The 27,742-nt window shown below is 42.4% G+C and overlaps 1 protein-coding gene across 3 annotated transcripts in view; it reads right to left on the minus strand.

Moving 5' to 3' along the window:
* Positions 1-3,081: 3,081 nt before the first annotated feature.
* RTEL1 (regulator of telomere elongation helicase 1) overlaps positions 3,082-27,742 on the minus strand; it is a 147,676-nt gene continuing 123,015 nt past the window's right edge. The window contains exons 31-35 of one of the 3 annotated variants that reach the window (XM_077253002.1): positions 22,102-22,320; positions 20,838-21,059; positions 20,591-20,683; positions 3,802-3,905; positions 3,082-3,682 (exon numbers count right to left, since the gene is read on the minus strand). In XM_077253002.1, the coding sequence (XP_077109117.1) occupies positions 3,602-3,682; positions 3,802-3,905; positions 20,591-20,683; positions 20,838-21,059; positions 22,102-22,320 (719 nt within the window). In that variant the 3' untranslated portion in view covers positions 3,082-3,601. The remainder of the gene's footprint in view (positions 3,683-3,801; positions 3,906-20,590; positions 20,684-20,837; positions 21,060-22,101; positions 22,321-27,742) is intronic. The other 2 variants (XM_077253004.1, XM_077253003.1) reach the window with 2 other exon arrangements.

The following is a 27,742-nucleotide window of genomic DNA, read 5'->3' on the forward strand; positions in this document are numbered from 1 at the left end:
TCTGTTTCATTGCAGTCATTTGGTAAATTCAAAAAAGTTAATTTTTTTCTCATTAATGTACACTCTGCACCCCATCTTGACTGAAAAAAACAGAAATGTAGAAATTTTTGCAAATTTATTAAAAAAGAAAAACTGGAATATCACATGGTCATTAGTATTCAGACCCTTTGCTCAGTATTGAGTAGAAGCCCCCTTTTGAGCTAGTACAGCCATGAGTCTTCTTGGGAATGATGCAACAAGTTTTTCACACCTGGATTTGGGGATCCTCTCATTTTTCCTTGCAGATCCTCTCCAGTTCCGTCAGGTTGGATAGTGAACGTTGGTGGACAGCCATTTTCAGGTCTCTCCAGAGATGCTCAATTGGGTTTAGGTCAGGGCTCTGGCTGGGCCAGTCAAGAATGTTCACAGAGATGTTCTGAAGCCACGCCTTTATTTTAGCTGTGTGCTTAGGGTCATTGTCTTGTTGGAAGGTGAACTTTCGGCCAAGTCTGAGGTCCAGAGCACTCTGGAAGAGGTGTTCATCCAGGATATCTCTGTACTTGGCTGCATTCATGTTTCCTTCAGGCTGTGTGCACACGTAGCAGATTTTTTGCGTTTTTTTCGCGGTTTTTCGCTATAAAAACGCTATAAAACCGCGAAAAAAACGCTAACATTAAGCATCCTATGTAACAGAATGCAATCCGCATTTTTTGTGCACATGCTGCATTTTTTTCCTGAGCGGAATCGCAATCCAGAAAAAAACGCAGCATGTTCATTAAAATTGCGGAATCGCGGCGATTCTGCACACATAGGAGTGCATTGATCTGCTTACTTCCCGCACGGGGCTGTGCACACCATGCGGGAAGTAAGCGGATTATGTGCGGTTGGTACCCAGGGTGGAGGAGAGTAGACTCTCCTCCACGGACTGGGCACCATATAAGTGGTAAAAAAAATAAATTAAAATAAAAAATAGCGATATACTCACCCTCTGGCGGCCCGAACTCCTCAACGGCTTCTGTGGTGTGTGTGTGAAGGACCTGCGATGACGTCACGGTCACATGACCGCGGGTCACGTGACCGCTACGTCAATGGAAGGTCCTGAACACACAGCATTAGGAACGGACGCCGCTGAGGTGAGTATAACCTTTTTTTTTATTATTTTTAACATTCTATCTTTTACTATAGATGCTGCATAGGCAGCATCTATAGTAAAAAGTTGGTCACACTTGTCAAACACTATGTTTGACAAGTGTGATCAACCTGTCAGTCAGTTTTCCAAGCGATGCTACAGATCGCTTGGGAAACGCTAGCATTCTGCAAGCTAATTATGCTTGCAAAACGCTAGTTTTCTGCGGGTATATGCATGCAAATTCTGCATGCGATATACCCGCGGCAGGAGGCGCAGAATTGCAGCGGAAATTTCCGCGGCAATTCTGCTACGTGTGCAGATAGCCTCAATGACAACCAGTCGTCCTGTCCCTGCAGATGAAAAACACCCCCATAGCATGTTGCTGCCACCACGTTCACTATTGGGATTGTATTGGGCAGGTGATGAGCAGTGTCTGGTTTTCTCCACACATACCGCTCAGAATTATTACCAAAAAGTTCTATCTTCGTCTCATCAGACCAGAGAATCTTATTTCTCATAGTCTGGGAGTCCTTCATGTGTTTTTTTTTAGCAAATTCCATGCGGGCTTTCATATGACTTGCACTGAGGAGAGGCTTCCGTCAGGCCACTCTGCCATAAAAGCCAGACTGGTGGAGGGCTGCAGTGATAGTTGACTTTGTGGAACTTTCTCCCTTCTCCTTACTGCATCTCTGGAGCTCAGCCACAGTGATCTTGGGGTTCTTCACCTCTCTCACCAAGGCTCTTCTCCCACGATTGCTCAGTTTGGCTGGACGGCCAGGTCTAGGAAGACTTCTGGTGGTCCCAAACTTCTTCCATTTAAGGATTATGGAGGCCACTGTTCTCTTAGGAACCTTGAGTACTGCAGAAATTGTGTTGCAACCTTGGCCAGATCTGTGCCTTGCCACAATTCTGTCTCTGAGCTCCTTGGCCAGTTCCTTTGACCTCATGATTCTCATTTGGTCTGACATGCACTGTGAGCTGTGAGGTCTTATATAGACAGGTGTGTGCCTTTCCAAATCAAGTCCTAGAAGTTTAATTAAACACAGCTGGACTCATCTAAAAGAGGATCACATGGAAATGGACAGCATGTGACTTAAATATGAGTGTCTGAGCAAAGGGTCTGAATACTTATGACCATGTGATCTGTTTTTCTTTTCTAATAAATTTGCAAAAATGTCTACATTTGTTTTTTTCAGTCAAGATGGGGTGCAGAGTGTACATTAATGAGAAAAAAAATGAACTTTTTTGAATTTACCAAATGGCTGCAATGAAAAGAAGCATAAAAAATTTAAAGGGGTCTGAATACTTTCCGTACCCACTATATGTGTATTTTTTAAATATTTTTAATGGGGGAAAATAGGGGAGATTTGAATTTTTACGTTTATTTTTATTTTTCAATTTTTTTTAAACTTTTTTGTGGTTTTTCTTTGTAGCTTCAAGTCCCCTTTGGGGACTAACAAGTAATAATCATCTGATCGCTTGTGCTATAATACAGAAATACCACAGCACTGCTGTATATAGCGAGAGTCATGGTCTCCTTTGAAGCCCGGCCTCATGCGGTGACATCACTGAGAAGAGGAACAGAACGGCGAGGGACACCGGAGAGAGCGTTAGTAGGACTGTATATGACACACACTACATGCACATATACACACATTTAATGAAAAAAATATTAATGGGATAGCTTATTCTAATGTGTATGGAGTCCCCAACACCAGAGGATGTGGGCAGCCCCTTATCTCCATCACCCTACGGATACTTTCTGTACGAGATGAATGTAGAAGTTTATTGGGGGCGCTCAAGACATCTGCTATGTGTAGTTGTGCAGTTGTTATCTGCCCTTCTTTCAGCAATGCATTTAACAAAGCGATATATCATTACATTTTAACTGTGAAATGATCTCCACCCCAAAAATAGCTTAAAAGTGCACTGTCTCTTTATGACACCCCCATACAAATGGCAATTGCTTGATTGAATTGTATCAAATAATTTATTACAAAATGTACAATGAAATCCACAGGAGGAAAGGGCAGAGCCATGTATGTCACTTCTAGTCTGAGTATATAATGTCCTGCCAGGTCAACGAACCCAGATGGTGTCCTTCGGGAAATCAAATGGTGAAGGTTTCTAAACAGGTGACGGGAAGTCTGAGGAAACAATCAGATTAACATCATAAAAAAAACAAAACCTAATTCCTTTAATCTGGCATGCAATACTCCAGATGAATTGATATGTTGATCTTCAAACAGTGCTACACCTGCCTACAGGTTGTCTGTGGTATTGCAGCTCAGCAGAGATGCAATATCACATGCAACCAGTAAGTGGGAGTGGCGCTGTTTCACTTCCTCTCAGAGTAAAAAACTGTATATGTCCTCCATAGAATTGGAGAGGTGAGGAAGACTTCCTTTAGTGGTGCATTTTCTTCTCCAGGACCAGGGTAAGTGCATATTTTGCGGCTTGAATCCATTCTCCACTGCAAAAGTGTCTTTGACCTCAAGAGGGCGCCATGAAAAACACCTGTCCTAGTTGGTGCTTTTTGATGCTACTTTTGCAGTTGGGACACAGTTTGCTCTTCTGAAAAGAAAAAAAAATTTAAAAAGATCAAAATGTGCCAATAAATCAATGCTCAAAACATGGATTACCTAGTCCTAAATATTTACGTGCTGCACGTACACCCTTTGAAGTCCACAAACCTTTAGGAGCTGGTCCCAGCATGCTCTGCAACAGTAGAAGTCACATGATGTGCATTTAAAAGGCACAGACCCTTTCATTTTGCAGTGGGGACAGGTTGGACCCTCTGGGGAAATAAAAGGGAAGAAAGTCCTAACCTCGGGACCTTCAATGGTGGTCTACAATTTTTATAGGGCACATGTCCAACCTCCTGCATTGAGCAGGACGCGATGACCCTTGAGGTCCCTTCCAACTCTAACATTCTATGATTCTGTCACAGTGATAGAAACCTGTTATTGACCCTTTTTAGCTCCATCTTTATTGCATTTTAGAAAGGACCAACCAATATGGCCGCCATTCACTTTTCCTAACCTCAGGACCTTCAATGGTGGTCTACAATTTTTATAGGACACATGTCCAACCTCCTGCATTGAACAGGATGCGATGACCCTTGAGGTCCCTTCCAACAGTAACATTCTATGATTCTATGTCACAGTGATAGGAACATGTCTGTTGTTGACCCTTTTTAGTTCAATCCTTATTGCATTTTAGAAAGGACCAACCAATATGGCCTCCATTCACTTTTCATAGGTTTTCTTGACTATCATACTGTTATCTCCCTTTCTGCCTTTTCTTATCATGCCTCTATGAAAGCTGCCATGATGGCCAATGTAGTTTTTCTAGGATTAGCTTTCTTAGGCCGGAGACACACTGGTGCGAGATACGGCCGAGTCTCGCTGGTTAAAAGCAAGCTGTGGCATCGGCACTGCGGAGCGGATCGTGCAGCTGCATAGCAATACATGGAGCTGCATGCTCTGCTCCGGAGTGCCGGTGCCACAGCTTGCTTTTAACCAGCGAGACTCGGCCGTATCTCGCAGCAGTGTGTCTCCGGCCTTAAGAACAGAATTGGCAGATATTGACGACTTCAGGGTTTTTGGCTGGAACAGCTACAATAAGACTGCGGATTTCTTATGAATCACTTATCTGGTCCTGGGGAAGGAAAGACACCGTGCTCCCTGCTGGAGGCATAATGTAGGCTTGTGTAAAGCTCTGTGATTATGGATGAGGTCACTTCTGCTTTCTACCAAGTTATCTTCCCTGGCATCTGTTTTCTAACAGTGCCGCCACTCCTTACTGGAAATACTCCACTGTGGGGTATCACCAGGCTTCCAAGAAGGTGCCCGTCTAAAAAACTAGGGGGAAACAATTAAGATAAAAAGATTTCTCAACAAGAACAAATGTTTCTCAATTCATTCATTCCTTTGCCGTTACAACACTTAGAAATATCCCCAACTAGATTCTCCAGGATTACTGCAACTAAACTTTTAAGGAAAATTCCAATATCAAACTTTAAAAGGGACAGCAGCCCTCTTTCCTTTCCTCAGATGGAGAGAACACAAATAGGAAAGCGTTCCTGTAATTGAGAAAATGTATTTAGCTCACCACGTCTGCCGCAGGGTAAATGCACTGGGATCTGCCAGCGGTGGGTGCTGAATCCAGCTGGTGAAGCAGTGCCAAAATATGAGCGAAAAGAGAGGAAAGATTCCGGCACATCCATCTGCTAAAATCAATGTTCTTTATTTAAGTTCCCATGAAAACAAAATGATCCATGTAACAACTTTAAAAAACTAACGCGTTTCTGGCACGACAATCGCCCTTAATGACAGGAGATTTTAAAGTGGTTACATGGATCCTATGGTTTTAATGGGAATTTAAACAAAGAACATTGATTTTACTGGATGATGTGATAAAATTCCTATAATTGAGGTACTCCTTATAAGAAGGGGTCATCCACGATCAGCTAGCTTCCATGTGAAAGAGGCTAATGAAAAGGCCAGTCACTCCAAAACCAGTGCACCCCTAATATACATCAACTTGGCCATAATGTTCCATAGATAAACTGTTCTGAACCCCAGCCAAAACTACTACTTCTAGTACCCATAGTGGTTGTCACCCTGTTTGCAAACCCTCAGCATTAAAATCTGCAATGTTCTGCAGCACTGAACCCCTTTTTGTAGCTCTCATACTATTGCTATCTACTTATGCACTTCGACACTTACGCAAGGCATTCTATACCACACCACAGTAGGCTTGTATCGCCCCTAAAAAGATATATACAATGGGGAAAATAAGTAATTGATACACTGCCCATTTTTCAAGCTTTCCATCCACAAAGAATCGGGAAGGCTGCAATTTTTATCGTAGGTGCACTTCAACTGTGAGAGACAGAATCTAAAATTTAAATCCAGGAAATTACATTGTATGATTTTTACATAATTAATTTGCTTTTTATTGGATGAAATAAGTATTTGATAATAAAAAAACAGAACTTAATATTTGGTACAGAAACCTGTGTTTGCAATTACAGAGGTTAGACGTTTCCTGTAGTTCTTGACCAAGTTTGCACACAGTGCAGCAGGGATTTTGGCCCACTCCTCCATACAGATTTTCTTCAGATCTTTCAGGTTTCGGGTCTGTCGCTCAACAACATTGAGTTTCAGCTCCCTCCAAAGATTTTCTATTGTGCTCAGGTTTGGAGACTGGCTAGGCCACTCCAGGACTTTGAAATGCTTCTCATGGAGCCACTCCTTAGTTGCCCTGGCTGTATGTTTTGGGTCATTGTCATGCTGGAATACCCCGCCAGGACCCATCTTCAATGCTGTTATTGTGAGAAAGAGGTTGTTGGCCAAAATCTCAGTATACATGACTCCATTCATCCTCCCTTCAATACGGTGCAGTTGCCCTGTCCACTTTGCAGAAAAGCAACTCCAATGTATGATGTTTTCCCCACCATGCTTCATGGTTGGGATGGTGTTCTTGGGGTTTTACTCATCCTTCTTCTTCTTCCTACAAACACGGCAAGTGGAGTTTATACCAAAAAGGTCTATTTTGGTCTCACCCAGATGGGTCATTGGCGAACTTCAAATGGGCCTGGACATGTTGCTGGTGTGAGCAGGGGGACCTTGCATGCCCCGGAGGATTATAATCCATGATGGCATAGTGTGTTACTAACGGTAATGTTTGAAACTGCGCACCGCCTCCATTTCCTTCCTGAACGTCACCCGGCGCCTGCGCTGTAAGTTTTTTTTTCAGGCATGCGCAGTTTGCGCTGCCCTTCGAACTTACAGTGCAGGCGCAGGGGACGTTCAGGAAGTAAATGGAGGCGGCGCCCGGAGGCCCTGAGTGACGGCTGGGAGGCGTTGGTGTCGGGGGAAAGGACGTGCCCCCCTCACAAATTCAGGTATGAGGGACACATTATAAAAGCGATTATTTCAGCGTTTGCAGGGACCCGAACTAAAAGAGCCACCTTGACAGAATGCGGCATTAGTGCTGCACAAGGTGGCTCTTTAGTTAAAAACGCCTGGGGGGGTGACAGGTTCCCTTTAAAGAAAAACTAACAGATCTGTGAGGGCCAGAATTCTTGCTGGTTGGTAGGTGATCAAAAACTGATTTCACGTAATAAAATGCTAATTAATTATGTAAGAATCATACAATGTGATTTTCTGGATTTTCTTTTTAGATTCTGTCTCTCTCAGTTGAAGTGTACCCATGATAAAAATTACACACCTCTCCGTTCTTTGTAGGTGGGAAAACTTGCAAAAACAGAAGGGTATCAAATACTCTTTGCCCCGGAATATGTAATTACCTAATAAAAGGTCCTTATAGACTGCCCGATTAATGCTTAGAGCAAATGTTAAAAAGAAAATTAAAACCCTATAATGGAAAAATATTTAGAATTGAGAGTCCTCAGTGGTTGATACCTTTTATTGGCTAACTGAAAAGATGGTAACAAATTGCAAGCTTTCACATATGAAAGCTTGAAGAATCATATTTATACACAACACAGCACAGAACTGTCATTATGAGAGAGTGATAAGTGATAAACAGTTGTGTATTGTAAAGTTCCTAGATTAGGAGTGAATGTTTTATTGTCCTCTGATTGGGGTCTGGTTCTGTTATGATGACCCCACATGGTCTGATGTGCAAATTCCTTACTTGATGTAAAAAGACATAAATCCATGCGACACATTCATTCCTGCACAAAGGCTACTTTCACATTTCCGTCGGTACGGGGCCGTCGCAAACCGTCGGCCCGACGTACAGACGTTGTGCTAAATTTAGCACAACGTGGGCAGCGAATGCAGTTTTACAACGCATCCGCTGCCCATTGTGATGAGCGGGGAGGAGGGGGCGGAGTTCCGGCCGCGCATGCGCGGTCGGAAATGGCGGTCCGTCGTGACAAAAAAACTTTACATTGAACTTTTTTTTGTGTGACGTGCCCGCCAAAACACGACACATCCGTTGCACGACAGATGCGACGTGTGCTCATCCGTCACTTATACAAGTCTATGGGCAAAAAACGCATCCTGCAAGCACATTTGCAGGATCCGTTTTTTGCCCATAATGACGGATTGCGACGGTGGACTAAAGACGGAAGTGTGAAAGTAGCCAAAAACACATAAAAACACATAAAAAAACTCTATTGTCTACAGCCAAGCCATCAGATACAATCGTATATGTTCCAACCCAATGGATAGGGATGAACACCATCACACCAGATCACAAGAGCCACCAGAATATCAAGGAATCACCTGCTACCTTACAAAGCTAAAGAAGAAAATAACCGGGTGCCTCTAGTAGTTACCTACAATCCAAATCTGGAGGCGCTAAGGGGAGCTGCACGGAAATTACAACCTTTACTACAAAAAGATGCCCGATTACAATCCATTTTTCCAGACCCCCCACTACTGTGTTTTAGGCAGCCCCCAAATCTAAGAAGCATCATTGTCAGAAGCTCCCTGTCCTCTCCAACAGCTGCAGGTACCTTTCCTTGCAACCAGAAAAAAATGTAAAACCTGTCCATTTATAATGACCATGGACAAGATAAAGATCCCCAGTTCACATCAGGACTACAAGATACCAGGTACCTTAAGCTGCATCACATCTAATGTGGTGTACTTAATTACCGTATATACTCGAGTATAAGCCGACCCCCCTAATTTTGTCACAAAAAACTGGGAAAACTTATTGACTCGAGTATAAGCCTAGGGTGGGAAATGCACCAGCTACCGGTTAATGTCAAAAATAAAAATAGATACCAATAAAAGTAAAATTAATTGAGACATCAGTAGGTTAAGTGTTTTTGAATATCCATATTGAATCAGGAGGCCCATATAATGTTCCATACAGTTCATGATAGGCCCAATAAGATGCTCCATATTAAAATATACCCCATATAATGCTGCACAAACGTTAATAATGGCCCCATGAGATGCTCCACACATTATGCCTAATACGATGCTCCATACATTGTGGCCCCATGAGATGCTCCATACATTGTGGCCCCATGAGATGCTCCACACATTAGGGGCCCCATGAGATGCTCCACACATTATGCCCCATAAGATGCTCCTCATATATGCCCCATAAGATGCTCCATACATTTGCCCCATTTGCTGTTGCTGCGATTAAAATAAAAAAAATCACATACTCACCTCTCTTCACTCAGGCCCCGGGCACTTGCGATAGTCACCTTCCACGTTCCATCGCTGCGCGCTGCTCTGTCTTCCATCCTCAGCACTGACTGTTCAGGCAGAGGGCTGCGCGCACACTAATCGTGTCATCGCGCCCTCTGACCTGTACAGTCACAGCCAGAGGACGGAAGACAGAGCGGCGCGCAGCGATGGAACGAGGAAGGTGACTCGCGCAATGCTCCTCCTCCCCTGATATACTCACCTGCTCCCGGCGCAGTCCCCTGGCAGCATCTCACTGTCAGATGGTCTCCGGGAGCTGGCGGCATCTTCCTGTGTTCAGTGGTCACGTACCGCTCATTACAGTAATGAATATGCATGCATATTCATTACTTTAATGAGCGGTACCACGTGACCGCTGAACACAGGAAGAGCTGCCCGGAGACAATGGGACATGCAGGGACCCCACCAGGAGCAGGTAAGTATATCACAGCCGCTGCTCCCCCTCACCCGCCGACCCCACACCGACACTGACTCGAGTATAAGCCGAGAGGGTCACTTTCAGCCCAAAAAAGTGGGCTGAAAATCTCGGCTTATACTCGAGTATATACGGTATTTGTACTAAATGTCCAACCGGGGGTCTGTATGTTGGGGAGACAGGGCAGAAACTGAGAACAAGGATAAATTCTCACCGCCATAAAATAAAAGAAAAAAGAATGGATCTACCTGTGGCCAAACATTTTTGTATGCCTGATCATAGCACCATGGATCTGAAGTTACTAGTATTGAAAGGTGGCTTGGGAGTATAAACTTGTGTCGACCTTTGACACACTTAGTGCAGGAATGAATGTGTCGCATGGATTTATGTCTTTTTACATCAAGTAAGGAATTTGCACTTCAGACCATGTGGGGCCATCATAACAAAACCAGACCCAAATCAGAGGACAACAAAACATTCACTCCTAATCTAGGAACTTTCCAATACTTATGGACACAACTGTTTATCACTTATCACTCTCCCATGACAGTTCTGTGTTGTGTTGTGTATAAATATGTGATTCTTCAGAATTTGCTTTAGTCTGTGCCTGATGAAGAGTCCTGAGTAGTCTCGAAAGCTGGCAATTTGTTACCATCTTTTAAGTTAGCCATTAAAAGGTATCAACCACTGAGGACTCTCAATTCTAAATATTTTTCTATCTACTGGCTAGCACGGTACCAAGATATACGGTATATCTTTCCTGTAATCCTATAATGAAAATATCTGCAGTAATTGTGTATTATTGGATGTATTGCAGGTACTTTTCTACAGCTGTATATACAGTCGAAACTTTGCATGCACAAAAAAAGCTGACAACCTAAATTTTTGCCAAACATCAGTTTTTGTGACATGAAAAAGCATTGCAGATGCCAACTGATGGAAAACACCCTACAAAGTGGATCTGCTGTGCTGATTTCTTTGGCTGTGTAGCTGAAAAGTTGATGTCCAATGACACATCAATGTGAACCCAAGCAAGATAATGGCAGAGATCACTCTGTGATTTGTTCTTATCACTTATAGCATCTACGATGATGACTTACCTACCATGAACGACCAGAAGTTCCTAAATGTACATATTCATGATAAACAAAGCAGTCCGGCTACATATTACTTGTACTGCATACATAGGATAAGGCCCCATTCTCATGTCCAGTTTTCTCATCAGAGTGCTCGTACTCACACCCATGACATGCTATTGGGCTGTGCACGTGTCCGATTTTTTTCCTTGCATCAAGTGGTCCGTTGACAGGTCTGATTTTGACCCAATATAGTGTTGGATCGTAATCGCCAATGCAAGTCTATGGGTCCATGAAAAAAAAAAAGAATGGTCTGTTCTCGGATGACATCTGAGTGCAGTATGATTTTCACGAACTGTCAGAATGGAAAAGGTGTTTGTTTTTTTTTATTTCTCCATGTACGAGAAAAAATGGATGACCCTAGGACCACTCTTATCAGAATAATAGGTGCATTTTCCTCATCTTTGAAAAAATTGGACGTGTGAATGAGTCCTACCAGGAAGTATAGAAATAATCCAGCGACTAGTCAGAAGACAGTGGAATTTCTCAGCAATATTATAAATGGATACACGCCACCAAATGCAATGATACATTAAAGTAAATGTTTCAGGAGTAAATGACATATACTGTTTAAATAAGGTTTGGTTGTTAAATGTATTTTTAAACATTTTTTTGGTAATAATCTTTTTCCTCATCTTTGTTAAAAATTAGAAATCTTGTCATTTTCACACTGACCTCTGAGCCTATTTAAGGCTAACTTCACACTGGGAGTTTTTGCTGCTTTTTTTCTGCAGCAAAACCTGAGTGCTTGGTAGGAAAGAAGCTGCGGAAAAATAGCATGTTTTGCTGCGTTTTTCATGCTCTTTTCTTTCAATTCAATTCACGGAAAACGCTGAAAGAAGTGACATGCTCTATGTCCAAAAAAAACAAGCAAAGCACAAAATACTGATGACAAAAAAAAACAAGCTGTGTGCATGAGATTTCTGAAATCCCATAGCTATAGCTGCTACTGTCAAATGCAGCTGAAAATTTGCAATAAAAAACGCATAAAAAAATGCAACAAAAACGCCCAGTGTGAACTCTAACTTCCTGTTTGTTTCAGGAAATTTGCATGTAAATTAGCAGCAATGAATTGACTCCGACCATATCTTTTGGATTGTATTGAAACATCTAATAAGCGTGTGCAAAAGTAATTGTCAATGGTTCTGATATCAGCTGCTGTGATTGGTGGATCCTGTGTTATCAGCTGTATTAGCAGTGTTGTTATTATTATTATTATTTATATAGCACCATTATTTCCATGGTGCTGTACACGAGAAAGGGGTTACATACAGAGTTATAGATATCGTTTACAGTAAACAAATTTACAATGACAGACTGGTACAGAGGGGAGAGGACCTTGTCCTTGCGGACTTACATTCTCCGTGTTATCAGTCATTGTTTTTCTGACTCTGATGATTATGAACCTGCTGAAAACTGTTCCTGAAGGAACAAGAAGCCTATGACTTACATAGCTAGTGTGAAAATTGCAAGAATATTATTTTTTTCTTTATAAAGATTGTAATATGACAAAAAAATTACAAAAAGTACATGTAAAAAAAATCTGATCTAAATAGTCTCTTAAGGAACTATTTAGGTTTCTTTAAAGGGAATCTGTCACCCCAATTTTCGCCTATAAGATGAGGCCACCGCCATCAGGGGCTTATCTACAGCATTCTGTAATGCAGTAGATAAGCCCCCGATGTAACCTGAAAGAGAAGAAAAACAGGTTAGATTATACTCACCCAGGGGCGGTCCCGGTTCGGTCCGGTCCGATGGGTGTCGTGGACCGGCGCTTCCCATCTTCTTACGATGTAGTCCTCTTTTCTTCCTGCCGCAGCTCCGGCGCAGGTGTACTTTATCTGCCCTATTGAGGGCAGCGTAAAGTACTGTAGCGCACAGGCGCCGGGAAAGGTCAGAGAGGCCCAGCGCCTGTGCACTGCAGTACTTTGCTATGCCCTCAACAGGGCAGATAAAGTACGCCTGCGCAGGAGCCGCGGCAGGAAGAAAAGAAGAGGACGTCATCGTATTAAGATGGGCGGACCCGGATCGCGATGCCCATCGGACCGGACGGAACCGGGACCACCCTTGGGTGAGTATAATATATTATCTTATCTTGCAGGTTACATTGGCGGTGGCCGCATCTTATAGGCGAAAGTTGGGGTGACAAATTCCCTTTAACGTAAAAGTCATTAATAAAACACCATATTGTTCTATTGTTTAGGTCTTGATTACAGTGCTGATTATAGTCTTAATATATTTTTTATGTTGGTGGGAGATGATTTTCTTGCACAGAGATCCAAATCCCTGGCGTACCTAGGGCTAAATAATTTAATTACAACAATCTTAAACTGCCACTAGAGGGAGCCTATGAGCAAACTGCATATTGTTTACATATTGAAGCCATAAAATCAGTATGCAGTGAGCTCCCTCTAGTGGTGACTGTAGGCAGACAGGATTTTTTCATGTACCCTTTGGTGAATAGAATTTGGCGCTCTGTATTCAGGAAAAAAAAACCTTTAGTGTGCAGTGTTTTCTCTTAGACTTTCTGTAGATCCATGCAGACATACATGAAAGCGATAAAGGAAGACATCAGTTGTCACCCTTTACCACCAATTATTATAATTCTGAAAGACTGGCAGACTTTTATAAGCAAATCAAAGAATTATCGGTAAGAACAGATGAGGAAATGTATATGGAAACTCAGAAGAGTATTTGCTCTCTAAACTGATGGATGTAAGAGATACATACCCGGTGATCCCGGGTCAGAAACTGGCGAATCCCCGCAGGCAGAGCCGTGTGCTGGGGGGATTGCTAAGTCTGCAGTCACACAAAGAGACTGCAGACTTATTGGTTTGGACAGGAAAACCCTTTTAAAGGAAATATAATTAACCAATGCCAAAACCTTCCAGCAAACTTCTTATTAATTTCCTGAGAATCTGTGCTGAGCAGTACCGTCAGTTAATGGGGGCAGGGAACACGTTTCCTCAATCACTATGAAATTACATTAGTTTCCAGAGAACTTCTAGTGAATTGTAGCGAACAAGGACGCTCATGTGGGGTCCTGACGTGGCATCAGCTTGGATAATCAATAAAACAGAGGTCCACACTAGTGATGAGCGAGTGTGTTCGTTACTCGGGTTTTCCAAGAATGCTCGGGTGTTCTCCAAGTATTTTGGACATGTAAGCTGTCTAAGCTGTGTAACGGAGCAAGACTCTTGATTAAGAACCTGTTTACACATGTGATTGAAGCAACCATTTTGACAGGATGTGCCAAAGGAGAGGACATTTTCATTCCAAAAATTCCATTCATTCCATCTGATTTGCCTTCTGATTTTAAACGCCTCCAGTTTCCAGTTCGAATTAACCATTAACAAGGCTCAGGGACAGTCCTTGAAAGTAGTAGGGATCGATTTGCAATCTCCATGCTTTTCTCATGGTCAACTTTACGTGGCCTGTTCAAGAATTGGAACTACCAAAAATCTGTTCATCTTTGCACCGGAAGGAAAAACCAAAAACGTTGTTTATCAGAAGGCTCTTGAATCAGTTGAAAATAAAATACTATGAATACTTGGGTAATCATTTAGTTAATAGTTCTTCAATACAAAAAGTGAAACATATATTATATAAAGTCATTACAAACAGAGTGATCTATTTCAAGTGTTTCTTTCTGCTAATGTTGATGATTATGGCTGACAGCCAATGAAAACCCACAAGTCATTATCTCAGTTAAATTGGAATTAACAAAAAAAAACACCTGCAAAGGCTTCCTAAGCGTTTAAAAAGGTCCCTTAGTCTTTTTCAGTAGGCTCCACAATCATGGGGAAGACTGATGACTTGACAAATGTCCAGAAGGCAGTCATTGACACACTCCACAAGGAGGGTAAGCATCAAAAGGTCATTGCTAAAGAAGCTGGCTGTTTACAGAGTGCTGTATTCAAGCATATTAATAGAAAGTTGAGTGGAAGTAAAAAGTGTGGTAGAAAAAGGTGCACAGCAACCGGGATAACCGCAGCCTTGAAAGGATTGTTAAGAAAAGGCCATTCCAAAATTTTGGGGAGATTTACAAAGAGTGGACTGCTGCTGGAGTCATTGCTTCAAGAGCCACCACACACAGACTGTAATAATTATAGGGGATAACTCAGGAGACTCTTTGCGTGGAACAAGACAACTACAGGACACAGTTTTATAAGTGGTAAAGTCTATATTATCACACAGTGATTCAAACAGGTGCAGAGAGAAACTCAAGTCCACAACACTTGGTGTAAATATTAAATGCAGCTTAGCAGTCTATAAGAAACTTCAGAGGAAAATGCAATCACGCAGAAAGTCTATGAAGCACAATTATTCTTGAGGATACTCGACACGAATAAGTCCTTGCTTAGTCCACAACACAGATAGATATTCTTATAAGGCAGTTCAAATAATATCTTAGCTCAACCAGGGAGGTCTGGGTAATAGTCTCAGGTTCTTGCAGAGCAGAAACAGCTTACATGTCCAGCAAATGCAGATGGAAGCAAACACGAGCAGCAGATGAAGGAGGATTACTGGAACTGGTGTATGCAGCAGGAACTCAGAGCAGAGTAGCAGGATAACCACACAGGAGCAGGTATATAGCCAGGGAGTAACCAGAGGTCCGGAGCTGGATGCAAGGCAGAATACTGTAGCACAGACTGAAGGCTGGGGTGGAGTTTTATAGCAGGAAGACACAGTGCACATGAGACCAAAGACGCCATCTTGGAAGAGGGCAGTCATGCACAAAAAGGTAATAAATAATATTCAGAGTCCCGACACAGACGTATCTAGGACATGGGCTACAAGTGTCGCATTCCTTGTGTCAAGCCACTCATGACCAATAGACAACGCCAGAAGCGTCTTACCTGGGCCAAGAAGAAAAAGAACTGGACTGTTGCTCAGTGGTCCATGGTGTTGTTTTCAGATGAAAGTAAATTTTGCATTTAATTTGGAAATCAAAGTCCCAGAGTCTAGAGGAAGAGTGGAGAGGCCACAATCCAAGCTGCTTGAGGTCTAGTGTGAAGTTTCCACAATCAGTGATGGTTTGGGGAGCCATGTCATCTGCTGGTGTAGGTCCACTATGTTTTATCAAGACCAAAGTCAGTGCAGCCATCTGTCTGGAAATTTTAGAGCACTTCATGCTTCCCTATGCCGACAAGCTTTTTGGAGATGGAAATTTCATTCTCCAGCAGGACTTGGCACCTGTCCACACTGCCAAAAGTACCAATACCTGGTTTAAAAACAACAGTAACACTGTGCTTGATTGGCCAGCAAACTCGCCTGACCTTAACCCCATAGAGAATATATGGGGTATTGTAAAGAGGAAGATGAGAGACACCAGGCCCAACAATGCAGACGAGCTGAAGGCTGCTGTCAAAGCAACCTGGGTTTCCATAACACCTCAGCAGTGCCACAGGCTGATCACCTCCATGCCACGCCACATTGATGCAGTAGCTGATGCAAAAGGAGCCCAAGTATTGAGTGCATTTACTGAATATACATTTCAGTAGGCCAACATTTCAGATTTTAAAATAATTTTTCAAGCTGGTGTTATAAAGTATTCTAATTTACTGAGACAATTACTTTTTGGTTTTCAGTGGCTGTAAGCCATAATCATCAACATTAACAGAACTAACCACTTGAAATAGATCACTCTGTTTGTAATGACTCTATATAATATACGAGTTTCACCTTTTGTATTGAAAAACTGAAATAAATCAACCCTTTGACGATATTCTAATTTTGCGAGAAGCATATATATATATATATATATATATATATATACATACACACTCACCGGCCACTTTATTAGGTACACCATGCTAGTAACGGGTTGGACCCCCTTTTGCCTTCAGAACTGCCTCAATTCTTCGTGGCATAGATTCAACAAGGTGCTGGAAGCATTCCTCAGAGATTTTGGTCCATATTGACATGATGGCATCACACAGTTGCCGCAGATTTGTCGGCTGCACATCCCAAAGATGCTCCATACAAGGCAGGATGGATCCATGCTTTCATGTTGTTTACACCAAATTCTGACCCTACCATCCGAATGTCGCAGCAGAAATCGAGACTCATCAGACCAAGCAACGTTTTTCCAATCTTCTACTGTCTAATTTCGATGAGCTTGTACAAATTGTAGCCTCAGTTTCCTGTTCTTAGCTGAAAGGAGTGGTACCCGGTGTGGTCTTCTGCTGCTGTAGCCCATCTGCCTCAAAGTTCGACGCACTGTGCGTTCAGAGATGCTCTTAGGCCTACCTTGGTTGTAACGGGTGGCGATTTGAGTCACTGTTGCCTTTCTATCAGCTCGAACCAGTCTGCCCATTCTCCTCTGACCTCTGGCATCAACAAGGCATTTCCGCCCACAGAACTGCTGCTCACTGGATTTTTTTTCTTTTTCGGACCATTCTCTGTAAACCCTAGAGATGGTTGTGCGTGAAAATCCCAGTAGATCAGCAGTTTCTGAAATACTCAGACCAGCCCTTCTGGCACCAACAACCATGCCACGTTCAAAGGCACTCAAATCACCTTTCTTCCCCATACTGATGCTCGGTTTGAACTGCAGGAGATTGTCTTGACCATGTCTACATGCCTAAATGCACTGAGTTGCCGCCATGTGATTGGCTGATTAGAAACTAAGTGTTAACAAGAAGTTGGACAGGTGTACCTAATAAAGTGGCCGGTGAGTGTATATATATATATATTTATAGTGTGTGTGTGTGTGTGTGTGTGTGTGTGTGTGTGTGTGTGTGTATGTATGTGTGTGTGTATATATATATATATATATATATATATATATATATATATATATATATATATATATATATATATATATATATATATATATATATATATATATATATATATATATATATATATACACATACACACACACATACATATATACAGGTGCTTCTCACGAAATTAGAATATCGTCAAAGGGTTGATTATATATATGCTGAGCTCACCTCACCTCTAGCGGGCTGACAGAGCCACAAGCGGTGCTTGGACAAAACAATACAGGTTCTAATTAGATGAGCACAGAATTCGTTCCCAAGAGACAAGGGGTAGATATGGTAGTCTGGCACTCAAATTTAAGGAGTAAAAAACAAAAATACTTAATTTAATGTATATACACTAAAAAATCCAAACAATTAAAAACAGGACAAACTGGCAAAACTTTGAAAAATATCTTATGTGTTTCAAACAATTATATGTGAATGAGCCTTAGCCAAGGCATACTGATCTGCCATTACAAAGAACCATTCACATATACCAGTTCGAAATGCATGGGCCAGTGTTAGGAATTTAGCCAGGATGTTCAGTTTTTAATAGCTTGAATTTTTTAGTGTTATCCGGATTTAATAAAATATCAGTTTTATTACTATATAAATTCTAGCGTTAGAGTGCCGGACTACTGCATTTTCCCCTTGTCTCATAGGAACAAATTTAGGTCCAAGTTAAAACTGCACTAAACACTCTAAGGGGCTTTGCTGTGCCTGTGGGCATTGAGGGATCGCACTGCACTCCATGTCCTGGTAATTATTATTGGACAGCTTAGTGATGATCTATATATCTATACTACTTGTCAAACATGAGAAAGAGCCCTCCCTCAAAAAAACAAAGAAACAAAAAAAACAACACAAAACACACAACACATGTTCTCCTGCCAAACCTAAAAAGTGAAACCATATTTGTGGAGAAAAAAAAAAATAAAGCAATCTGAGTAACTTGGACAATATTTCATATTGTATAATCTCCCAACCCCCACTTAGATGTAATGTACCCACAAATCAAATAGGTGAAAATATGCATGCATCTATCTCTGAAGATGGTTGAGCCTGTGCTACAATTATATCCAGTCTAAATAATATTAAAGGAAATCTGTCCCTTCCAGAAACACTGTTTACCTGCAGAAATTGGGTAATCTGCATGTAAATGTATCTGCATGTATCAGCATTTAAATCCTGTGTAGGCGATTTGCTGGTACAGCGGCTATAGGAAAACATGAAGTTTTATTCTCTCTGCAACTGCTCTTTTCCAGTCATCGCTCACTAAACATTGAGTGCGGCTGTAAACAATTCTCTGCATTTTGTTTGACAGCCTTCTCTGTACACATGCATTGCAAAGAGGGCTGTCAATCAAAATTCCAGAGATTAATTACAGTGCACTGCCCGTATTGTGATCAGCGTCTAAACGCTTCCTTGCACCGCCCAGATGACTGGAATCAAGCAGATGCAGAGAGACTAAAACATAATTTTCTCCATATAGCCGCTGCTTACTTATCTAGCTACACAGGATTTAAATGCTACTTACCCACAGGTTAATCGTAGGAGTTGGAAGGGACCTCCAGGGTCATCGTGTCCACCCCCCTGCTCAATGCAGGATTCACTAAATCATTCCAGACAGATATCTGTCCAGCCTCTGTTTGAAGACTTCCATTGAAGGAGAACTCACCACCTTGGTGAGTTCCACTCATTGATCACCCTCAAATTTTTTTTTCTAATATCTAATCTGTGTCTTCTCCCTTTCAGATTCATCCTATTGCTCTTAGTCTTTCCATGTGCAAATGAGAATAATGATGATCCCTCTACACTGACATCCCTTCAGATATTTGTAAACAGCTATTACGTCTCCTATCAGTCTTCTCATTTACAAGCTAAAATTTCCTAAATCCTCTAACCGTTCTTCATAGGACCTTGTTTGCAGTCCAGTCACCATTCAGGTTGTTCCTCTCTGCACTTGCTCCAGTTTGTTCATGTCTTTTGTTAACCCTATATCTGCAGCTAGTGTCAATGGATATGACAGGTTCCCTTTAAACACATCAGTAGCATAATACTCTGCTGTCCTGATAGTTTGCTACAGGTTAGGGTATATTCTCTCCTCTCTCCAGCTTAGAGAGATCCAATGTTTTTGAATGAGAGAATCTTGGCACATGGTCGCGAGAAGATAGAGAACAAAATCTCTCTATCTTCTCCATTCTGTGAATCTTCAAAAATCAGACTACACTCGGATGTAATCCGATGATTTCCAAGCACCTATAGACTTAAATAGGTATGTGCCATCTGATTTGCACTCCATAGAATAACATTGGTTCGAGTGCTATCCGATAAAACCTCAGATAGCACTCGTCCGATGTACGCTTGTGTACGCGAGCCCACAATGTATCAGTGCAGGTAGAATGAATCAGTCTTTATATGAAGAAAGAAGTGGGTGGCACTCACCAGTCTCCTTTATTGAAAAACAGTTAAAACATCTTCAACGGGAGAATGGGAGATGGAGTGTACGATTGACGATGGCCGTTTCGCGCGGCTGCGCTTCTACAGGTGCCACCCACTTCTTTCTTCATATAAGGACTTTCAGTGTTGTTGCCTTCCTGGTGGGCACCCTAAGTCTCAGGTGTAATTTGCCTGCAGCGTAGTTATGCACCTTACAAACACGTTTGGCCACAGCGGTAACTAGCGGTGCAGATTACTTTCTTTCTTGCTTGGGAGAATGCATCAGTCTGATGACCAGATGGATTATCCCATACAGCATTGTTTAGGCTGAAAACAACAGTATATTAGAAAGCTGAAGACGGAACATTTTATAATGCAGATCACCACACGATTCACATTGACATGCACTGGTTTCCATTGGTCACTGTAGCATCAGATGAGATATCACAGTCTAATGCTGCTGGGGTTTCAGACCGTAAGAAGAATACTGCAGCATATCCGGGACTACTACTCACCTGATTCTCGTGTAAAAGGAAGTAGAGGAGAAGCGGATCTAATCCTTATCTGGGTCCCATTGACCACAGGTTGCATTTCTGTTTTTCTGACAACTAAAAATATAAGCAAGAAAATGTGAAAGGGAAGTGACAGAGGAGACGCTGGTTGCTGGGCTCCCACTGTAGAGACAACAAATACGGCTGCCTCTGCTCTATCTATTGCCCATATCACATTGCTGATACAACCCTTGAGTGACAACATACCCACCTTGTGACTGGTCACTCGGTCCATCTCCACACTGGTCGTCAGGCCCCTCTGGTCCGCCTTGCCTACTGATGTCGTCACATACTACAGAGGGTGCTAGCGGTTTTGCATCACTACAAGAAGCCTGATTTGCTGTTTTTCTACCCATGCAGCCTTCTCCAGTTAATTCTTCACAAAGCTGGTTAAACTTCTTCTTGTGAGATACTCGGATAAACCAGTGAAATTCTATGTAAAAGAGAAAAATAAGGAGGGTCCAAATTTATCCTTAGAATTTGCCATCAATATAGGATTGGTTGAGCTTTGCCTCTTGGCTTTCCCGCTAACCAGCTATTTGATTGGCTGCAGCGCTCAGAAGTGCAGTGTCCAGTTTCACCTGCCCACTGACTAAATAGTAACGGCAGAGCTGGGTAACCAGCGGGGGTGTAGAAAATTAGGCACCCATCAATCAGAAGTGTTCCCTTTACAGGGAAAAATGGTAGAAGATCCCGCAAGTATTGAGGATTCTCAATGAAGTGTTGGTGATAATCCCAAAACTACCCGCTACTGAGGTCCAATTAAATTTGGTAAATTGGGTCCACCAGATTCTGATATTTCTTTTTCATTTTGGTGCCTCTGCCTCTACCATGTACTCATGTGTACAATGTGGCACTGTCTGAAACTACTACTACTTTTACAACTAAATCCCTTTGTATGCATTCGGGGATACCTATAGAGAAGTTGGCAATGGGAAGATTCTGCATTCTAATATTTACGCGTCATCATCCTATGAACAGTCGACAGATGAGAACTTGCAAATTACCACAATATCATCAAATTATAGGGAATCTGTAAGCAGGATTGTGCTGAGTAACTTACAGACAGAGTCAGGTCGGCGTCGTTATACTGATTAAAATGATACCTGGTGATGAACTCTGTCTTGTGGTTGTTGTGTAATCTTTATTTTCAGTTTTTAGTTAATGTAAAATGACCTGTCAGAAGCCATGCAGATGAATACCTAAGCAGATCACCACATGGAGACCCCCACCCTACACAGAGTCCCGCCTCGGGGCGCGACCATATCATTAACTCAAAAACTGAAAATAAAGATTAAACAACAACCACAAGATGGATTTAGGTATCATTTTAATCAGAATAACAGCAGCAACCTGACACTGTATGTAGGTTACTGTGCACAATCCTGCTGACAGGTTCCCTTTAAGGAGTAATTGTCTGGTATATTCTACAAAGGTGCTTCTTCCACTGCCGTTTGCAGGTCTGGTTGCCATACCTCTCAGTAATCTGTAGTGCTCCGGCTTCTCTGTTAGCAGTTCTGCAACCCCACACACCATAGCTTCATAGTTATCAGTCTTCTTATAGGAGGAGAGGGAAGCTGAGAATCGCTGAAAGTTAGATGGACCCAAGGCTTCCTTTACCTGCTTTAGGTACAAAGATGCTTGCATTTGATGTGCCTTGTTCGGAGGTGGTGGAGCGAGGCTGTAGTTATTTGCTAGACATAAAAAAATAAAACCGCTGCTAATTATCAGCTTTAGTTTATTGGCAATGATTACATGAACAAGGCTGAACCTTGGTCTCTTATGTCACCCAACTCTCACTTTCTTTCTTTTCCAGGAAAAGCTGGGTTACCACAATGACCAGTCTTGGCAGAAACGATCACTCAACTTTCTTGGCTAGTCTTAAATTAGCATTGACAGTACTTTTAGTCATTATTCCCATATTGTGAACAAAAACCGTGAGCACTGCTACGGGGGTGCACGGGTAGGTTCCCACACCTTAATACTGTAAAGATAAATGAACCCGGCACTCAACTTAGATGCAAGTTGAACATTTATTGCGTAGTACCAAAAACGTTTCGGTCCAGTGCGACCTTCTTCAGTTACGTACTTAGAAGCAATTGCGTGTTGCTTAGTGAGCAGAACTCAATAGATCTGGTTGGAATCTGTTAAATAGATGCCCCAGTCTTGTGATCGGCTGGGAGCTGATACGATCTGGAGCTTGACGCGGTGTCCACCGCTTGTCAGCGTGCATGCCCGGGCCACGCAATTGCTTCTAAGTAAGTAACTGAAGAAGGTCGCACTCGACCGAAACGTTTTTGGTACTACGCAATAAATGTTCAAGTTGCATCTAAGTTGAGTGCCGGGTTCATTTATCTTTACATTATTCCCATATTGTCACAGCCTCTCGCCACGCTGAAATATCGGTCAATGATGAGGAACAAATTCTTATTGCTATGGGTGCTTTCACACTGCGCTTTCTCCCACATTGGTTGGTCTTGTCGGACACCCAGTGTACTACGTCTAAGTGTCCGCCTCTAGTATGTGTATAGGCAAGACAATGATGCATGACAGAGCATGTTTTCTCCATCAGCACCATCATAGTCAATGGCCCCTTCGGCGCATATGCTTGAATCCCACTTTCATGGGGGTTCAGATGTATGCCTTGACAGGACCAACTTCGATGGCCAAAGCCAGCTTCGATGGCCAAAGCAAATAGGACTGGGTATAGAGGAAAATCCTTGCTGGGTCCTTTTTTTCAGCAAGGAGGACGTTGGGTTGTTATTCACCAGAATCTTGGCTCTAGGAGATGCATAAATTACATGGATCAATTTTCTGGTCTAAATGCATCAGATCAAAAATTACCTTATTAACCCCTGGAACCAGAATCTTGGTGAAAATCTTGTAATCAACAATTACTAGGCAAATATACCTGAAAGAGCTACAATCTAACATTTTGTTCCCTATTTAAAGGCAACCTGTCACCAGGCTTGCCCAATAGGAGATACGGCACCAGCTTTCAGCGCTCATATACAGCATACTAATATGCTGAGCATATGCCCCCAATCCGGCCTGCAACAAAAGAAAAACACCTTTAATTATACTCACCTTGGTCGGGTTGGATGGGTGTCGCTGGTCCGAGGGGTGTCCCTTCTTCTTCGATGCCGGTCTCCATCTGTGCTTCGTGTGGAGGATGAGTGCTACGTCATCAACTAAGTGTTCCCCGCATGCGTAACTTCTCTGCCTTGACCAGGGTAGAGCAAAGTACTGCAGTGTGCATGTGTTGGAAAAGGTCAAAGAGCCCCGGCGCATGCGCTCTGAAGTACTTTACTCTGCCCTGGTCAATGCAGAGAAGTACGCATGTGTAGGAGCGCGACGCCAAGGAACACTGTGTGTTATTGACGGCGGACATACGTTCTCGAATGCTACTGAAGCACAGCAGCTCAGTCAGCGCTATAGTAGCTATGGGCGGGTACTAGTACTACAGATTCACACTCTATTCATTTGACATGTTCCTGTCTGCAGCCACAATAGAGATTGCGGTGCTGCTGTGTTCCGACAGCATCTGAGAACTTCCAGCCGGAGTGAGTAACAACTGATTGGCGAGGGTGCCTGATGTTGCACCCCCATTGATCAGATGTTGATAACCTATCGCATGGATAAGCCATCAATAAAAAAAAAGTAGTAGCCAACCCCCTTTAATCTTCCAAGAGGGCTTAGGAACATGATGGCATATATTTACAGTGCCTTAAAGGGACTCTGTCACCTGAATTTGGCGGGCCCTGTTTACGGTCCGATGGGCAGTGTTTTCTGTTCTTTTATTCACCCCTTCCTTTCCCGCTGGCCGCAATATTGTCTTGAATGTGATTAGGTTTCCTCCGTAGTACACGCGTGCGCAAGGCAATCTTGCCTTGCACACGTGCAGTATGCTTTGCCCAACTGCGGGCAAAGCCGAAAAGCATTAGTGCGCATGCGCCGGCGCACTATGTCCCTGAAGTATTTCGCGGTGTTCCGGGACATAGTGTGCCGGATCATGCGCACTGATGCTTTTCGGCTTTGTCCGCAGTTGGGCAAAGCATACTGCGCGTGCGCAAGGCAAGATTGCATTGCGCACGCGTGTACTACGGAGGAAACCTAATCACATTCAAGACAATATTGCGGCCAGCGGGAAAGGAAGTGGTGAATAAAAGAACAGAAAACACTGCCCATCGGACCGTAAACAGGGCCCGCCAAATTCAGGTGACAGAGTCCCTTTAAAGTATTTATACCTCTTGAACGTTTCAACATTTTTTCATGTAACACCAACAAACATATGTATTTTATTGGGATTTTATGTGATATACCAACACAAAGTAGTAAGTATTTGTGAAGTGTAAAGGAAATGATACATGGTTTTCTAATTATTTTAAAAATATAAATTTGAAAATTATTATTTATTTATATAGCACCATTAATTCCATGGTGCTGTACATGAGAATTGACGTGCATATGTATTCAGCCATATGCACATCACAATAAAATAAAATCCTGAGTGACCAATTGCTTCAAGAAGACACATAATTAGTAACTTTGAGTCCAACTGCGTGTAATTTATTCTCAGTTTATCTACAGTTGTGCTCTGACGGCCTCATAGTTTAGTTTGAGAACATTAGGGATCAAACAGCATCATGAAAACCAAGGAACACAACAGACAGGTCAGAGATAAAGTTGCATAAAAGAGCAAAAGCAGAGTTAGCTTATAAAAAAATATAAAAAAAATAGCCCAAGTAATGAACATCGTACAGAGCACTGTTCAAACCATTATCCAAAAATGGAAGGAGCATGGCACAACTGTATAGCTAGCAAGATATATCCGTCCACCTAAACTCACATCCCAAGCAAGGAGAAAACTAATTATAGAAGCAGCCAAGAGACCCAATGTCACTCTTCGGAAGCTGCAGAGACCCACAGCACTGGTGGGAGAATCTGTCCCACAGAACAAATATTAGTCACAAATCTGGCCTTTATGGAAAAGTGGCAAGAATAAAGCCAATTTTTTTAAAGCAAGCCGTAAGTAGTCTTGTTTGCAAAAAGCCATTAAGGGGATACAGCTAGCATCATGAAAACGGTGCTCTGATCAGATGAGACCAAAGTAGGACTGTTTGGGCTAAATGTAAAACGCTGTGTGTGGCAAAAAACTAACACTGCACATCACCCTGAAAACACTATACCCACTGTCAAACATGGTGGTGAAAGAATTATGCTGTAGGGATGCTTTTCTTCAGCAGGTAAAGGAAAGCTGATCATAGTTGACACGAAGATGGGTGGTGTTAAATACAGGGCGATCTTGGAGGAAAACCTGTTAGAGGCTGCAAAAGACTTGAGACTGGGTTATGGGTCCAACTTCCAGCAAAACAACAGCCCTAAACATACCGCCAGAACTACAATGGAATGAATTGCACCAAAGCATATTCATGTGTGTGAATGGCACAGTCACAGCCCGTACCTATATCCCATTGAGAATCTGTGGAAGAATTGAAAATTACTGTTCACAGACGCCGCCTTCAAATCTCATTGAGCTAGTGGTAGTTTGCAAAGAAGAAGGGGCAAAAACTTCCATCTCTAGATGTTCAAAACTGGTACAGACAAACCCCAGAAGACCTTCAGCGATAATTGCAGTGACAAATGGAAAAGTTAACAGAGTATTAATACTTTTTCAAGGCACTGTAGAGTAAGAACCACCAGACTATGATCTGAAATGCAGGGGTGGCATTTATGTGTTCAGCTAATTCAACTCCTGCATTGATCCTGCATGTCTCCAATCACTCTATTTTATGTCAGCAAGCAGTTTCTAATGGTATTCAGCTCATTCAACTCACTTTGCTTGTCCCTTAATGCTGTGATGCCATGTAACCTTCTCAAAGAAGTTTATGATCCATGTAGGCCTGGAAATGTGTTTGTGTCTTCATTTATTGTCTCCTGCTGTCTTAACTTAGTTGATTGTTTACTTACGAGGTAAAATAGGGATAGATCTAAGAGCAAGCCTCCTATATATTCAGACACAGCCTGGGGAGGCATTTATGCAGGGATGGCATTTATGTACATTTATTCAAAATACATTTTTCAAAGTATTTCTTGCAGTTAAACATGGCAGTTGGGCAGAAGACAGGCAAGACAATTATTAAACAAACCTATTCCCAGTATTTTTGGATTGCAAGAAATATTCACCATATGCATTTGTATAATTTATATCCTGGCTGCTGCATTCTCTCACATCCACCGTCCTTGCACTAACTCTTTACACTCCATCCATATCAGCCCTCTCTGTCCTCTCCTCTCCTGTGTATACTACTCACGCTCTTTTCACATTGCTAAATTGCACAGATACAGTCAGTCCCACCATCCAACACAAGAGACGCTCTCACAAATCACTTAACCATCTGCTCACTCTTTCCATCCTCCTTCTCCTAGTCGCAGGAGATATCTCTCCCAACCCCTCATGTTATAGTAAGTCAAACCCCCCAACTGCTACACTCAGAAACCCCTCTAATCTTATTAATATTCCCTGCATGCCTTCTGTCTCTTTTACTTGTGACCTTTGGAATTCTCGTTCAGTGTGTAATAAACTTTCCTTCATCCATGACTTCTTCCTTTCTAATTCTCTCAACCTTCTGGCTCTTACTGAAACGTGGATCAAGCAGTTAGACACCACCGCTGATGCTTCTCTCGTACCCCAAGATCAGACAACTGAACAGGTGGAGGCGTTGGTCTGCTTCTATCAAATGTACCTTTCAGGTTATCCCTCAAGTACCCTCACTTAGCATGGACCTTAAAAGAAGGGAAGACATCAAACTCTACATCCCCCTTCTCCATGCGAGTGGCAGTGGTGTATCATCCTCCGGGCCCCTACTATCAGTTCCTGGATCACTTTGCCACCTGGCTTCCACATTTTCTCTCCTGTGACATCCCCACCCTTATCGTGGGAGACTTCAACATCCCCATTTCTCCTCTCCCCATCTGCTACTCACCTTTTATCTCTAACCTCCTCCTTTGGCCTTTCGCAGCTTACTAACTCTCCTATGCATGAAGACGGAAACTCCCTCGATCTGGTCTTCTCCCAGCTTTGCTCAGTGGATTACTTCACAAACTCCCCTCTCC

This window comes from Ranitomeya variabilis, chromosome 4, assembly GCF_051348905.1.
Source record: "Ranitomeya variabilis isolate aRanVar5 chromosome 4, aRanVar5.hap1, whole genome shotgun sequence".
Lineage (NCBI taxonomy): Eukaryota > Metazoa > Chordata > Amphibia > Anura > Dendrobatidae > Ranitomeya > Ranitomeya variabilis.